Consider the following 15,522-nt stretch of genomic DNA (forward strand, 5'->3'; position numbering starts at 1 on the left):
TTGAAGCTTAGTCTCCACGTGACCACAGTCCTTCATCTCCTCCTCACTGACTATCAACACAGGCGCACCTCAAGGAAGAATGCTTAGCCCACTGCTCTCCCCTCTCTGCACTCACGACTGTGGTTAAGCACAGCTCAAACACCATCTATATACAGTGGCATGCAACAGTTTGGGCACCCCTGGTCAAAATTTCTGTTACTGTGAATAGCTAAGCGAGTAAAAGATGACCTGATTTCCAAAAGGCATAAAGTTAAAGATGACACATTTCTTTAATACTTTAAGCAAGATTACTTTTTTATTTCCATCTTTTACAGTTTCAAAATAACAAAAAAGGAAAAGGGCCCGAAGCAAAAGTTTGGGCACCCTGCATGGTCAGTACTTAGTAACACCCCCTTTGCCAAGTATCACAGTTTGTGAATGCTTTCTGCAGCCAGCTAAGACTCTTTCAATTCTTGTTTGAGGGATTTTTGCCCATTCTTCCTTGCAAATGGCTTCTAGTTCTGAGAGATTCTTGGGCCGTCTTGCATGCACTGCTCTTTTGAGGTCCATCCACAGATTTTCGATGATGTTTAGGTCGGGGGACTGTGAGGGCCATGGCAAAACCTTCAACTTGTGCCTCTTGAGGTAGTCCATTGTAGATTTTGGGGTGTGTTTAGGATCGTTATCCTGTTGTAGAAGCCATCCTCTTTTCATCTTCAGCTTTTTTACAGATGGTGTGATGTTTGCTTCCAGAATTTGCTGGTATTTAATTGAATTCATTCTTCCCTCTATCAGTGAAATGTTCCCCATGCCACTGGCTGCAACACAAGCCCAAAGCATGATCGATCCACCCCCGTGCTTAACAGTTGGAGAGGTGTTCTTTTCATGAAATTCTGCACCCTTTTTTCTCCAAACATACCTTTGCTCATTGCAGCCAGAAAGTTCTATTTTAACTTCATCAATCCATAGGACTTGTTTCCAAAATGCATCACGCTTGTTTGGATGTTCCTTTGCAAACTTCTGACACTGAATTTTGTGGTTAGGATGCAGGAAAGTTTGTAGAAAAAAGGGTGCAGAATTTCATGAAAAGAACACCTCTCCAACTGTTAAGCACAGGGGTGGATCGATCATGCTTTGGGTTTGTGTTGCAGCCAGTGGCACGGGGAACATTTCACTGGTAGAGGGAAGAATGAATTCAATTAAATACCAGCAAATTCTGGAAGCAAACATCACACCGTCTGTAAAAAAAAAGCTGAAGATGAAAAGAGGATGGCTTCTACAACAGGATAACGATCCTAAATACACCTCAAAACCCACAATGGACTACCTCAAGAGGCACAAGCTGAAGGTTTTGCCATGACCCTCACAGTCCCCCGACCTAAACAATATTGAAAATCTGTGGATGGACCTCAAAAGAGCAGTGCATGCAAGATGGCCCAAGAATCTCACAGAACTAGAAGCCATTTGCAAGGAAGAATGGGCAAAAATCCCCCAAACAAGAATTGAAAGAGTCTTAGCTGGCTGCAGGAAGCGTTTACAAGCTGTGATACTTGGCAAAGGGGGTGTTACTAAGTACTGACCATGCAGGGTGCCCCAACTTTTGCTTCGGGCCTTTTCCTTTTTTGTTATTTTGAAACTGTAAAAGATGGAAATAAAAAAGTAATCTTGCTTAAAATATTAAAGAAATGTGTCATCTTTAACTTTATGCCTTTTGGAAATCAGGTCATCTTTTACTCGCTTAGCTATTCACAGTAACAGAAATTTTGACTAGGGATGCCCAAACTTTTGCATGCCACTGTATTTGCCTATGACACCACTGTTGTTAGTGGAATCTCAGATGGCAATGATGAGGCTTACAGGAGTGAGATAGATCGGCTGATTGTGTGGTTTTGCAACAACAACCTCACACTCAACATCAGCAAGACCAAGGAACTAATTGTGGACTTCACGAAGGGGGAGTCGAGAGAACACACACCAGTCCTCACTGAGGTGTCAGCCGTGGAAAAGGTGAACAGCTTCAAGTTCCTGGACGTCAACACCTCAGAGGATCTATCTGCACGGGATTGCAAGAGGCCACAGAGGGTTTGTAGACTAAGCCACCTCCATCACAGGCACAACCCTTCTGGGACATGCCCTCTTCTCGTTACTACCAGGAGGTACAGGAGCCTGAAGACCCAAACCTCAGCGATTCAGGAACAGTTTCTTCCCCTCCGCCATCAGATTTCTGAACAGTCCATGAATTTATGAACACTACCTCATTATTCCTTTTTATGCACCTTTTATTTATTTTTGTAATTTATAGATTTTTGCGTCTTTGCACTGTACTGCTGCCGCAAAACAACAAATTTCACGGTCATACGTCAGTGATTACTAAATCTGATTCTGACGTGCGCTCAAACACAGCATCATTAGCATACTGCAGCTCATTTAGAAAGGTTTGGACAGCAGTTTTGTTTGTCAGTGATCTTCACTGAGTTGGCTCTGGTGGAGCCCCATCAGTTTGTATCATGGCTTGTATGCTATCATTGGGCAAAAATAAGATGGATACCATTCTCTGTGGGCAGCCAAATTTGAGGAGGATGCTGCCTAGTCCCTTCTGATGGAGTTAAAGGATTTAATACAGTCGAGAAAAGGCTATGCATAATGGCTGGTGCTACTCTCTTCAGTTCTTTTGAGTTGTTGCATTGTGAAAATTGTATCCAGTGTGCCTCTAGACAGGTGAGACATGATGGGCAAAAGATGACCAGTGTAAAGAACAAGGTAGTGGGTACATCTTCTGAAGGGGCAAACCAGAAGAAGATCTCTGGATTCATGGAATGAGTTTAACCATCAAGAATAAGCTAGCCCACTGTCTCAGCAACTCCCACTGCAGAATTAGTGAATGCTCCATAATCCTTTGGCTCCCTGTAATATGGAACCATCATGCTACAGTCATCAGTACAATTGCCCTAACCCTGGAAGCTTCAGAATAGCCTGATAAGGACTTCTATTCAGACCTTGAAAAAAAATCCTTGTCTGCATCTCAAAGGGAGACATTGATCTTCCTTGGTGACTTCAAATACCAGATTGGGAAGGGATACAACTCTGGCAAGACATTGATTAACAAGGAAAAGTCACACCAAAAGAGTCCTTCTCTTGATAAAATGCTTGGAGTACTGCCTTGTCATAACAATACCCTGTTTTGTCAGAGGAACAAGCATAAATTATTATGGCAAGCAGCACCCTCTCCAACCCCACCTCACCCCACCCCATCCCCTTCAATCTAAGTACTCTTATAATATATCATTTGAGCAAAGTTGTCCCCATTTTCTGAAAGCACATAGCACCGGGCTCAAGGACAGCTTCTATCCTGCTGTTATAAGACTATTGAAGGGTCCCCTAGTATGATCAGGTGGACTCTTGACCTCATAATCTACCTTGTACCTTATGTCTGCCTGCACTGTACTTTCTCTGTAACTGTAACAGATTATTTTGCATTCTGTTGATTGCTTTCCCTTGTACTACCTCAGTGCACTGTTGTAATGAAATGACCTGTATGGATGGCAGGCAAAACAAAGTTTTTCATTGCACCTCGGTACATGTGACAATAATAAATTAATTTACCAATTTATCCACACTCTTAACAGTTACCAATGTGAGCTAGACTGACCATTATCTCTATCAACCTGACTGTAAAGCATCAGTGTTAACTTGAAGTATCACCAGAAGAAGATCAATGGCAATGCTGTCACAGACCCCACTAAGCTGGCTCTTCTCAGACAGAGCCTCAGAGACTACCTGTGAAGTCACAGCCTAAGGAGCTGCAAAGTGTCCACAGATTATGGTGTTTGTGAAGAGAATTTTGGTCTCTTCAAGGAAAAAAAAACAGGAGTGGTTAAATGAGGATTACCAGGAGATTAAAGAGCTGGTTAACCGCAAACATAAGGCATTCCTTGATTGCAAGTTGCACCAGAGGCAGGGGTGGTAAGGGCAGCAAGTACAGGCAGGTTGGACGGATCCTTCTGGTGGGCTGTATGTTATGCACCACTGATATAACGCATCTCTTTGTCACCAGGCAGTACAATGGATTATGCTGCAGGTTTGCACATCAGTTGATTTATTAACTAGTCCAGGACAAAGAATGGAAGGTATATAAAGCAGAATGTATAAGGATTGATTAGTCAATCATTTGTAATTTGCTTTATACATGCATTGCATGTATTTTTGTGTAATTTGGACTCTAGATAACTTGATGGTTATGGTGAAATTAAGTAATGTTCTATGTGTCTTTACTAGACTACCACTTTAAGGCCTTTATAGAAAAAAAGAGCATCTTAATTCATTTAAAATTGCTTCTGAAATGTTATAAAACGGATTTAGTGAATAAAGAGAGAGTATACTGAATAGTCATAAAGATAAAAGAGAAGTATTTATAACTATTTTAGTTGTTATCCATAAGGAAGATAATCAACAAACCTATAGAGTTCTGCTGGACCCAGCCTCCTAAATTTACTAAATAATTTTTATCTTACTCCCATTCTTAGCTTGCATGGGACAATGAAGAAGCTCACTGATGCAAATAAACAAATTCATGAAGGTAGACAATGAGGCACAAGATTCAGTTTGTGTTGTGCAAGCGTTCTGGCTTGAGTTACACATTTCACTAAAATTGGGAGATAATTCAAATGGAATATTTTCTTATGGATTTATCTTTTATCATTTTACTTTAAATTAAAGTTTCTAATCCATGCTGTATTGTTGCCTATTTGACCTTTTAGTTTATTAAAATTCTCCAAGGTGACTCCCGCTTAAGGTGACTTAATTTACTTTCTTTCAATTGAATAGGCAAAGAGGTTTAATTACACACTGAAGTCTCCAGGTGTCCGGCCGTCTAACACTAGGCATCCAGGATCAGGAACCCTGCGTGGGCACCCTACACCACTACTGCAGGAACCACGTAAAATCAGTTACAGTCGAATCACGGAGAACGAGACTGAAAGTACAGCATCAGCACCAAACTCCCCACGTACACCTCTGACGCCACCACCTGCTTCAGCAGCATCCAGCTCAACAGATGTCTGCAGTGTATTTGGGGACTCTGATCCAGCTAGTCCTTTCAATTCAAGTATGCTGTTAATAACTTTTTAACCTCAAAGTTACTGAAAGTAGATGTTAACTGAATAGTAATAGCCTTGGCCTTTAATTTTATTTTTTTTTAGTTAATAAGCCATAACCATTTTGGAGACTGTTTCCTTAATTTATATGCTACTGACATACTTTGAACTGGGAAATGAAGTAGCCTAGTATGCAAGCTAGAATTGAGAACCATCTGGAAAACGATAATCAAAATCCAACAAAGATGAATGAAACTAAGTCATCCCTTAGTTTTCAAAAGGGATGCATTCCTGGTAAATATTTTGTTTAGTAAAATTTCATAAATCAAAAAGGCTGGGCAAAATGCATTATAGATATTTTAATGTAGTGTATTCCTATGATGGGAGAGTGGAGCACTATTTCTTATAGCAAAAAATAGATTCATAAATTGAAGACACGTACCACAATAAATCAATGACATTATAGCAAAAAAATTTGTAAATCTAGGAACTCCTATCATAAAATATTATGAAAAGAGCAATACATTGTCAAAGACAAATTACAGAGATTTTATGGATGGGTCTTCTACCTGGCTTGAATGGTGGGAGAGAAAAATACAAACAGAACTGTTGATCATTAATGGAAAATACTAGAACTGAAGCTCAAAAAAGTGCCTATCTAGTAAATTCTGGTAAGGAATACAGTATATTTTTATAGGCCAATATTTATCCAATGGAAAAGAATCCCATAGCTGATTGTGAGCTAATTTATTTTTAAAACTAAGTTTATATACTCAAGATGAAAACAGCACTTGTCCAGAATCATATAGTCCTTAGCTTCTGTCTTAAAATCTCAACACTGAGGGAGACTCCAATACTCTCTAATGTTAGAGGATCTCCCTCAAAATCCACTAAGGCAAAGATGTTATTTCACGTATTACCAAAACTGTCTGACTGTAAGATAATCTGATATGAGATGAACCTAACATTGAGTCAATGTACTTGCTGTCAGCATCATGATGATGACTTTCCCTCAGGGTGGGTATTTAGTTCCAATAGACTTGGAAAATACTATCTTCCTTCTTCCAGAACTGGTCTTTAAACAAGTGTTTGGAAGTACAACTCATTGGTTTCCAAAGTTAATAACTCAGAATTCCTTTCGCCCATCTAGTAACAATGCTATTGAATGCATGTAGTCCCATGTGTAAAGGGCACAAGTAGGAACACAGGCGTTAACAAGAATCATGTAAAAAAAAGACATGTTTATGGATATGTGCACATGCTCTTTCAAAATCCAGAAAACTTAAATTCCTATGCATACCTCTGAATGGATATGGCTAATTAGAACAAAGAACATTTTAGCACAGTACTGGCCCTTTGGCCACGATGTTGTGCGGACATTTTATCCTGCTGTAATATCTATCCCTTCCCTCCCACATAGCCCTCCATTTCTCTATCATTCATGTGCCTATCTAAGAGTCTCTTAAATGTCCCTAATGTATCTGCCCCCACGATCTCTGCTGGCAGTGCATTCTGTGTAAAAAAAAAGCAAGCTTACCTCTGACCTCCCCCTTATACCTTTCTCCAGTCACCTTAAAATTATGCCCCCCTGGTGTTTGCCATTTTCACCCTGGGAAAAAGTCTCTGACTGTCCACTTGATCGATGCCTCTTATCTTGTACACTTCTATCAAGTCACCTCTCATCCTCCTCCTCTCCAAAGAGAGAAGCCCTAGCTCACTCAACCTATCCTCATAAGGCATGCTCTCCAATCCAGGCAGCATCCTGGTAAATCTCTGCATCCTCCCTAAAGCTTCCACATCCTTCCTATTATGAGGCAACCAGAACTGAACACAATACTCCAAATGTGGTCTAACCAGAGGTCTATAGAGCTGCAACATTGCCTTGCCGGCCTTGAACTCAATACCCTGACTAATGAAGGCCAACTCACCAATCACCTTAATAACCCAATCAACCTGCAACCTTGAGGGATCTATGGATGTGGACCCCAAGATTCCTCAGTTCCTCCACACTGCTAAGAGTTCTGCCATTAACCTTGTATTCTGTCTTCAAATTCAATCTCCCGAAGTGTATCACTTCACACTTTTCCAGGTTGAACTCCATCTGCCTTTTCTCAGCCCTGGTCTGCTTCCTATCAATGTCCTGTTGTAACCTACAGCAACCTTCTACACTATCCACAACACCACCAACCTTCATGTCATCAGCGAACTTACTAACCCACCCTTCCACATCCTCATCCAAGTCATTTATAAAAATCACAAAGAGCAGGGGTCCCAGAAGAGATCCCTGAGGAACACCATTAGTCACTGACTTCCAGGCAGAATACGCTCCTTCTGCCACCATCCTCTGTCTTCTATGAGCGAGCCAATTCTGAATTCACACAGCCAAGTTTCCCTGGATCCTATGCCTCCTGACTTTCTGAATGAGCCTTCCATGGAGGAACCTTATCAAACACCTTACTAAAATCCATGTGCACCACATCCACTGCTCTACCTTCAAATGTGCTTTGTCATATTCTCAAAGAATTCAATCAGGCTCGTGAGGCACAACCTGCCCCTCACAAAACCATGCTGATTGCCCCTAATCAGCCTATGCTTCTCCAAGTGCCCATAAATTCTGTCTCTGAATCTTCTCCAGTAATTTGCCCACCGCTGAAGTAAGACTCGCTGGTCTGGAATCCCCAGGGTTATCCCTACTCCCTTTCTTAAACAAAGGAACAACATTTGCCACCCTCCAATCATCTGGCACTACTCCTGTGGCCAGTGAGGATGCAAAGATTATCCTAAAAGATCACTTATCTACCCTAATGTTTTTCAAAAGTTCCAGCACATTCTCTTTCCTCACGTCGACATGCCCTAGCGTATCAGTCTGTTGTACGCCTTCCCCACAAATGTCAAGGTGTCTCTCACTGGTGAATACTGAAGCAAAGTATTCATTAAGGACCTCCCCTACCTCTTCCGACTCCAGGCACATTTCCTCATTTATCCCTGATCAGTCCTACCCTTACTCTTGTCATCCTCCTATTCTTCACATACGTGTAGAACGCCTTGGTGTTTTCCTTAATCCTACTCATCAAGACCTTCTCATGCTGTCTTCTAGCTCTCCTAAGTCCATACTTAAGCTCCCTCCTAGCTACCTTGTAACTCTCCAGAGCCCTGTCAGATCCATGCTTTCTAAACCTTGGGTAAGCTTCTTTCTTCCTCTTCACAAGATATTCTACGTCTCTTGTCAACCACAGTTCCCTCACTCTACGATCCTTACCCTGCCTCAATGGGACAAGCCTATCCAGAACCCCATGCAAGTACTCCCTAAACAACCTCCACATTTTCGCTGTGCACTTCTCCAAAAACATCTGTTCCCAATTTACGCTCCCAAGTTCCTGCCTAATAACATCATAACTTCCCCTCCCCCAATTAAATACTTTCCCATATCATCTGCTCCTATCCCTTTCTGAGGCTATGGTAAAGGTCAAGGAGTTATGGTCACTGTCTCCAAAGTGCTCTCTCACCGAGAGATCTGAAACCTGATCAGGCTCATTGTCCAGTATGGCCTCTCCTCTAGTCAGCCTGTCCACATACTGTATCAGGAATCCTTCCAAACAAAGCCAGCCGCATCTATCCCCTTTATGCTAAGGAGGTGCCAATCAATATAAGAGAAGTTGAAATCACCCATGACAACAATCCTGTTATTTCTGTGCCTTTCCGAAATCTGCCTCCCGGTCTGCTCCTCAGTGCCTCTGCTGCAATTGGTCTGTAGAATACTGCCAATTAGAGTGATTGCTCCCTTCCTGCTTCTGACTTCCACCCACACTGACTCAGTAGATGATCCCTCCAGGACATAATCCTTTTCTACAGCTGTGATACTGTCCCAGATCAGCAGAGCCACTCCCCCAGCTCTTTTTACCTCCGTCCCTGTTCCTTTTGAAACATCTAAACCCTGGAATATTCAGCAGCCATTCCTGCCCTTGTGACAGGCAAGCCTCTGCAATGGCCACAACATCACAGTTCCATGTACTTACCCATGGTCTAAGTTCATCACCCTTGTTCCTAATATTTCTCGCATTAAAGTAGACACACTTCAGCCCATCCAGCTGACTGCAATTTTGCCTTTTCTACTGCCTGTCCTTCCTCACAGTATTTCTACATGCTGCATCTACTTATACACTAAATACACCAACCTCTGACCTATCACTTGGGTTCTTATCCCCCTACTGAACTAGTATAAACCCTCCCCAACAGCTCTAGCAAATCTGCCCGCAAGAATATTGGTCTCCCTCCAGTTCAGGTGTAACCCATCCCTTTTGTACAGTTCGTAGCTTCTGCAGAAGAGATCCTAATGATCAAAAAATCTGAAACCCTGCCCCCTGCACCAACTCCTGAGCCACTCATTCATCTGCCAAATCAACCTATTCTTACCCTCACTGGCACGTGGCACAGGCAGCAATCCAGAGATTACTACCCTTGAAGTCTTGCTTTTCAGCTTCCTACCTAGCTCCCTATATTCCCTCTTCAGGACCTCATCTCTTTTCCTACCTATGTCATCAGTACCAATATGTACCACAACCTCTGGCTGTTCGCCCTCCCCCTTCAGAATGCCGTGGACCCAATCAGAGACATCCCTGTCCCTGGCACCTGGAAAGCAACATACCATCTGGTAGTCTCTTTCATGTCCACAGAATCTCCTGTCCGCCCCCTTACTATCAAATCCCCTATAACTACCGTTCTCCTCTACTCCCCCCCCCCCCCCCCCCCTTCCCTTCTGTGCCACACAACCAGGCTCAGTGCCAGAGACCTGGTCACTGCAGCTTTCCCCTGGTAGATCGTCCCTCCCAACAGTATCCAAAGCGGTATACCTGTTATTGAGGGGAACGGCCACAGGGGTACTCTGCACTACCTGCCTATTCTCCTTCCTTCCTTCTGACAGTCACCCAGCTGCCTACCTAATTACGTTTCAGTCTTCTGTCCCAGAAGAAGGAAATAATTTCTTAGATGTTTCCCTTTCCCTATGGATACTGATTTTTTTCAAATTTTCTCCTCCACACCATTGCAAGGAATGAAGAACATTTCACTTCAAAACTCTTGTCACATCATTACTAAAAGTTTGTGAGCATCAAAACAGATGATTCTTTCATTGAGCCATAACATTTTTAAATAACCACATCAAGAAATACTACAATCTAGGTGTATTATAGGAAGGAGAGCAACTATTACCGAACCTTATATTCATTGAGAGTGCAAGGTTAGTCTTGGAGTCAACCTGCAAAACACCCTTTTAAGTTGTTTGTTTAGGGTTTCGACAGGTCGTATGCCCAAATTATGGCAGTTGATTGGGTGAACACCCATGGCAAATATTTTTGGAGAGGCAGTGCTTCTTTATATTGGTGTAAAATAACTACAGTTTGTGACACATTTGTAGAGCTTTTACTTTTTTATCGCACAACATTTCTCAGGTTTACCAAACTAAGAATAAGCATTCATAGCAGTGAGTACTATTCTTTAATATTTCTTTAATAGACATTAGGTATATGGTTGCATCAGTGAAAGAAAAGACAAGTAACCTCTCAATTCATTTTGAAATCCACTTCAAATATATCAGTGATTCTAGATTCTTTGTGTTAGTCTGATTTATGTCATCGACTTGATTTCTTCCTTTCAACCCAAGGGGCAGAATACTAGTGTTATATTTTTTTAGTGCTAAAATGTACCAAGATTAAACATTAGATATCTCTGTGCCATTATACTGTCCATAGCAAATGATTTCAGTACCAATCTAAGTATCTGAGGACATCAAGAGCACATAACTAACATCTGTAAATGGTAAAATTCAATAAATCTGCTTAGTTTGGTTCCTTCCTTAGTTTTTCTCTATTTTCTTCCACAGGCAGTGATACCATATTTTCCCCCGTTTCACTGGCCCATGGCACAAGTTAGTATTGGGCTTTAATGTTGCATATTTAATACATAGCACGGCTTTTTAAAGCTGACCATGCACTGTCTTTTATGCTAAAAAGCAGCTTTGTTTTAACATAGATGACAGCATGCATGCTGGAACATTTGAAAATGTTCGCTTTCCTTCATGCCTATAATTCCATATGCATCTGGATTTTCTCAACAGTTTGGTATTCAAACAGCAAATTTTAAAAGCATTATAATTAAAAGTTAATCATCTATTTAGATTTTTGTGAACTTTGTTAAAGTTGGATTTTTCATTTACCATTTAATTTTAAGTAGAAAAATATGTTATTGAAGTAAATTGTAACTTGCAGAGATAACACTTGGGTTTTTGATTGTAATACATGTAACCTTCTCATTGGTACATTATAATCAGCCTTATCTGAGAACCCGGATCAAAGCTTTTACTAATGCTTTTAGTACCTTATTTTATTTCAGATATTACTGTAAGTTAACCACATATTTGCATGTTTGTAACTGCTTTTACCCTCTGCAGTTCAGTATTGGAGTTCATGATCCAGGTTGCACAATTCAATGCATGCATTAAAATGTGAACACAGTGCTAATACACTCGACAATAAATGTTCAAAGCCGCTTTGAATTTTGCTAATAGTTGCACCTTAAAGCCGGTAATGTAAGTAGTTCTTCAATGAATGCTAGTGTTAGCAAAGCTGATTTTTTTTTTAAAACACAGGATCACAATCAATCTCTTCAATAATGAGTTGCAATAAAAATGCTGATGAAGCACACATGCCCCCTCCTATTCCACCACGTAGACGACCTGAATCGGCCCCAACAGAATCGTCTCCATCTAAGGTGAGCGTACTAAAATATCACTTCAATATCATCTACCCAACTGTGTGAAATATTGCCCATGTGTGTCTTATTCACAGAAAAGCCAATTATTCTTTATCAGGTATAATGTCTTCATGTACTCTAGATGTTTTAAAAGTTCTTCTCTGCCAATGGATTATTTTGAATACCAGTCTTTTGTAGGCAAATGCGGCAGTAACATTTGACATAGAACAAACCCACACAAAGTAAATGAATGAAGTGTAACTGTTTTTGATGTTGGTTGCAGAAAGAATCTTGGTCTCTACACTCGGGGGGGGGGGGGTTGTTTGGAATAGAGCTATAGCATTTTATACGTCCACCAGACAGGGCCATATTTTAACATCTTCATGCTTTTAATAATGCAGCTATCCCTTCATACAGCAGTAAAGAGTTGCTCTGGATTTCGTGCTTAAGTCCTGGAGCTGAACTTGAACCCTGTATTTCCTGAGCTAGGAACAGGATCACAAGAATGCAAAAAAGTTATGTGGCTAATAAACACATCCAGCTCACTCTGTCAAGTTGATTTTATTAAGCTGATGGTCTGACCATAAAAACTCCAGCTCTATTTCAGTAATTGTGTGATATAAAAGGAAAAGAGCTGACATCCAAACAATAACTGATTCATCGATTTGCTTCTCCATTTCCTTTTCCATTGCACATTTTTATTATAAGAATAAAACAGGCTATTGAAATGCCTTGCATCCGTGCCTTAATGACTTCTGAAAGGTTAATGATTTTGGAAATTTTATGATTTGCAAGGCTATTCAATCAATTATGTACACTTCTCTATTTCAGATCAAGTCAAAACATTTGGACAGTCCACCTGCTATACCACCACGACAACCCACAGCTAAGGTTTACTCACCTCGGTACCCATTGTCTGAGAGGTCATCAATTTCGGAACCTCCTGACAGCCCTCCCAGCTTGCCACCTCGAGAGCCCGTACGAACACCAGATGTATTTACAGGCTCACCTTTGCCTCTGCAACCTCCTCCCATGGGTAGAAAAACTGAGCTGCCCAACACTTTCTTCCCCAATTCACCTACCCCTTTTACTCCACCTCTTCCTCAGATGCCTTCACCACTTGGAACTCGCAGACATTTGCCATCTCCTCCTTTGCTACAAGAAGACATTGGCATCGCAGCTGGACCACCTGTTCCACCAAGACAGAGCTCCACATCTCAAACAATTCCTAAGCTTCCACCAAAAACATATAAAAGGGAGCACACACATCCTTCATTCCATCGAGATGGACCACCTCTGCTGGAAAATGCCCATTCTTCTTAGCTATAAAGTATTTACATTAAACACTACAAACTCATGGAAACTGCTGAGGATGCAGCTTGAGGGAGAGGGTGTTTGTGGGGTGGAGACAGGCGGAATCTAAATGTTTCAGGCTGTAGGAAAGCTGTTAATGCTTGGACTGTGACATAGACCGGAGTCTCCATCCATTTACCTTATGTGTTTGCATTCAGGCAGTGGAGAACAGTTTGGACAGTTACATGTAAAAACTGAACCATGTTGACTTTGCCAGTAACTGAGAATGCAGTTGTGGGGTTGTTGTACCAGTGATAAACTCACATCAACGATGAAGGGTGGACTCTTGATATCAACTGGTCAGCAAGAGATTTGTTAGAGGAAAAAGTGGTTTGCACCTTCAACTTAAAACACAGGATTGATGTTTCACATAATCATGCCTTGTTTCTTTTCTGGAAATGCATTTTTTTGGTACCTAGAATATTGAGGAAATACTAGCACTGCTTAGTGATAACTATAAAACTTTTTAAAATGTGGGTACCTGCTACACCAAAGAAGCACATTCTTTGTGAAAGTGATTCAAGAACAAGTCTGACCAGAAAGATTCTTCAATGAGAATGTAGCACCTATCTTCATTAAACAAAGGAAAACACATTCAATTTTATCAGAATTATTAATTAAGCAAAGTGAATTTAACCCAATGCAGTAAAATGTGGAAACTAATCATTTCTGCATTTACACCTTCAGTGAGCTCTGACATATTATTCTCTTAAATTTGCAATTACTGACTTAAGTGACAACCCATTTCATAACATCACTGCAGTTTCTGAAATCATCAGGCAGAATGGATTAGTAAATTACTTTTAGGAATAATGTGTGGTGTCATGGTTTCATCTGGAAATGTGGTGAACTAGATTTGTTTGAAAATAACCAGTCTGATTTTAATTATTTCATAAACTTCAACTAGATTCTTGTCTTATAGCGTTGGCTATGATAAATATTAAACTATTTATTCAGGTGGCCAAATGTTCCCATATCTTATGCCATCTTAAATTGTTATAGGATACATAGGTAGAGAAGGTTGAAGCTGGAGCAGAATCGTTATATATGTTAATTCCAAAATAAGTGAACAAAATACACTGAGGTTAGTAGAGGCAAGATGCTGTTGAAGTAGCTTACGCTGCTTAATGTAAGTCAGATTGTGCAGTAATTTTTGTGTTTACCTGTGATGAAAGAGTAACATTGCATTCCTGAATTGGGTCTAAGTGGGGTGACCATTGACTCTTATGGATGCTTAACAAAGGCCATGGAGTATTCAGATACTTTACTATACAGATACAGTTTTAAGAGGATATTATGAATTTTATCCTTGGTTTATAATGTCCCAAAAACCACATGACAAGAAGAGAAGTCTAGAATAAAATATGACACACTGCAATACATAAGAATGCTTTGTACTGCTTCATCAACACTCTAATAACCAAGTGATTTAATACTGTAGTGGCTGTTCTTGGCCTTATTCAGTATCCTCCAAGATAAGTTAGAATGTTCTGTTTTAGCTGTTACTGATGACCTGGATCATCATCTTTGCCTTAAGAAAAAAACATCTCTTTTTAGCTTATTATTTAACATTTTCAAAACACAGTTTTGTATAAATTAGTCAGAATTATCCATTCTCATTGTTTTCAAATCAGCTTCATTTCTATTCAAAACATATCACACCGTCCCATAAAGATGGCAACTAATTTCTGTACAGCTGTTCACCTCGTGTGACCTCAAATGTTCATTAATTCCTGTATTTGTTTTCCCATTGATATTACATAAAATGCATGTGGGTCAGAAAAAGGGAATGCTGGATGTTTAAAATAGGAACTATTTCATTTTATTCAAGCAATGGTAGATGCAGCATGGGACTTAATAGTGAACCTAATCCTGAACTGTGGTGTTTATAAATGCAGATCTAAGCAAAAGGAAACTTAATGTTACTATTGGTCGAAAAGTAATGATGTTATGATCTGGGTTACTCATAAGGCTTCATTCCAGTGTCTTACATTTGTGGTTTGAATAAACACACCTAATGCATGCTAATTTTCAAATAAATCACTTATTGCCTCTACAATAAATAAATTCACCTAAACTTAAATATACTGTACCTAAATAGATTTCATATTGTAGGTTATTATGCTTTATGCAAAATATTTCAGCATATATGGGACAGGCAAACAACATAAAAATGCTATCATTTCAGCAGACTATTTAAAGCACTTAGACATGCCAATGGCTTATTTTTGTTCAGTTAACCTATTGATATTGATAGGGCTACCAAATTTAAACTGTTATGGGTATTTACAGTATATAGCCCTGAATAAAAGGCTTAATTGGCATTAAATAAAATTGTTTTTGAACAAAA

The 15,522-nt window shown here is 40.2% G+C and overlaps 1 protein-coding gene across 2 annotated transcripts in view; it reads left to right on the forward strand.

The window, feature by feature from the left end:
- The window catches only part of LOC127568181 (son of sevenless homolog 1), a 170,576-nt gene extending 155,054 nt beyond the window's left edge, over positions 1 to 15,522 (forward strand). Inside the window, exons 20-23 of one of the 2 annotated variants that reach the window (XM_052011631.1) lie at positions 4,804 to 5,083; positions 10,951 to 10,995; positions 11,716 to 11,837; positions 12,651 to 15,522. In XM_052011631.1, the coding sequence (XP_051867591.1) occupies positions 4,804 to 5,083; positions 10,951 to 10,995; positions 11,716 to 11,837; positions 12,651 to 13,142 (939 nt within the window). In that variant the 3' untranslated portion in view covers positions 13,143 to 15,522. The remainder of the gene's footprint in view (positions 1 to 4,803; positions 5,084 to 10,950; positions 10,996 to 11,715; positions 11,838 to 12,650) is intronic. The other variant, XM_052011632.1, reaches the window with a different exon arrangement.

Source organism: Pristis pectinata, chromosome 3 (assembly GCF_009764475.1).
Source record: "Pristis pectinata isolate sPriPec2 chromosome 3, sPriPec2.1.pri, whole genome shotgun sequence".
Taxonomy (NCBI): domain Eukaryota; kingdom Metazoa; phylum Chordata; class Chondrichthyes; order Rhinopristiformes; family Pristidae; genus Pristis; species Pristis pectinata.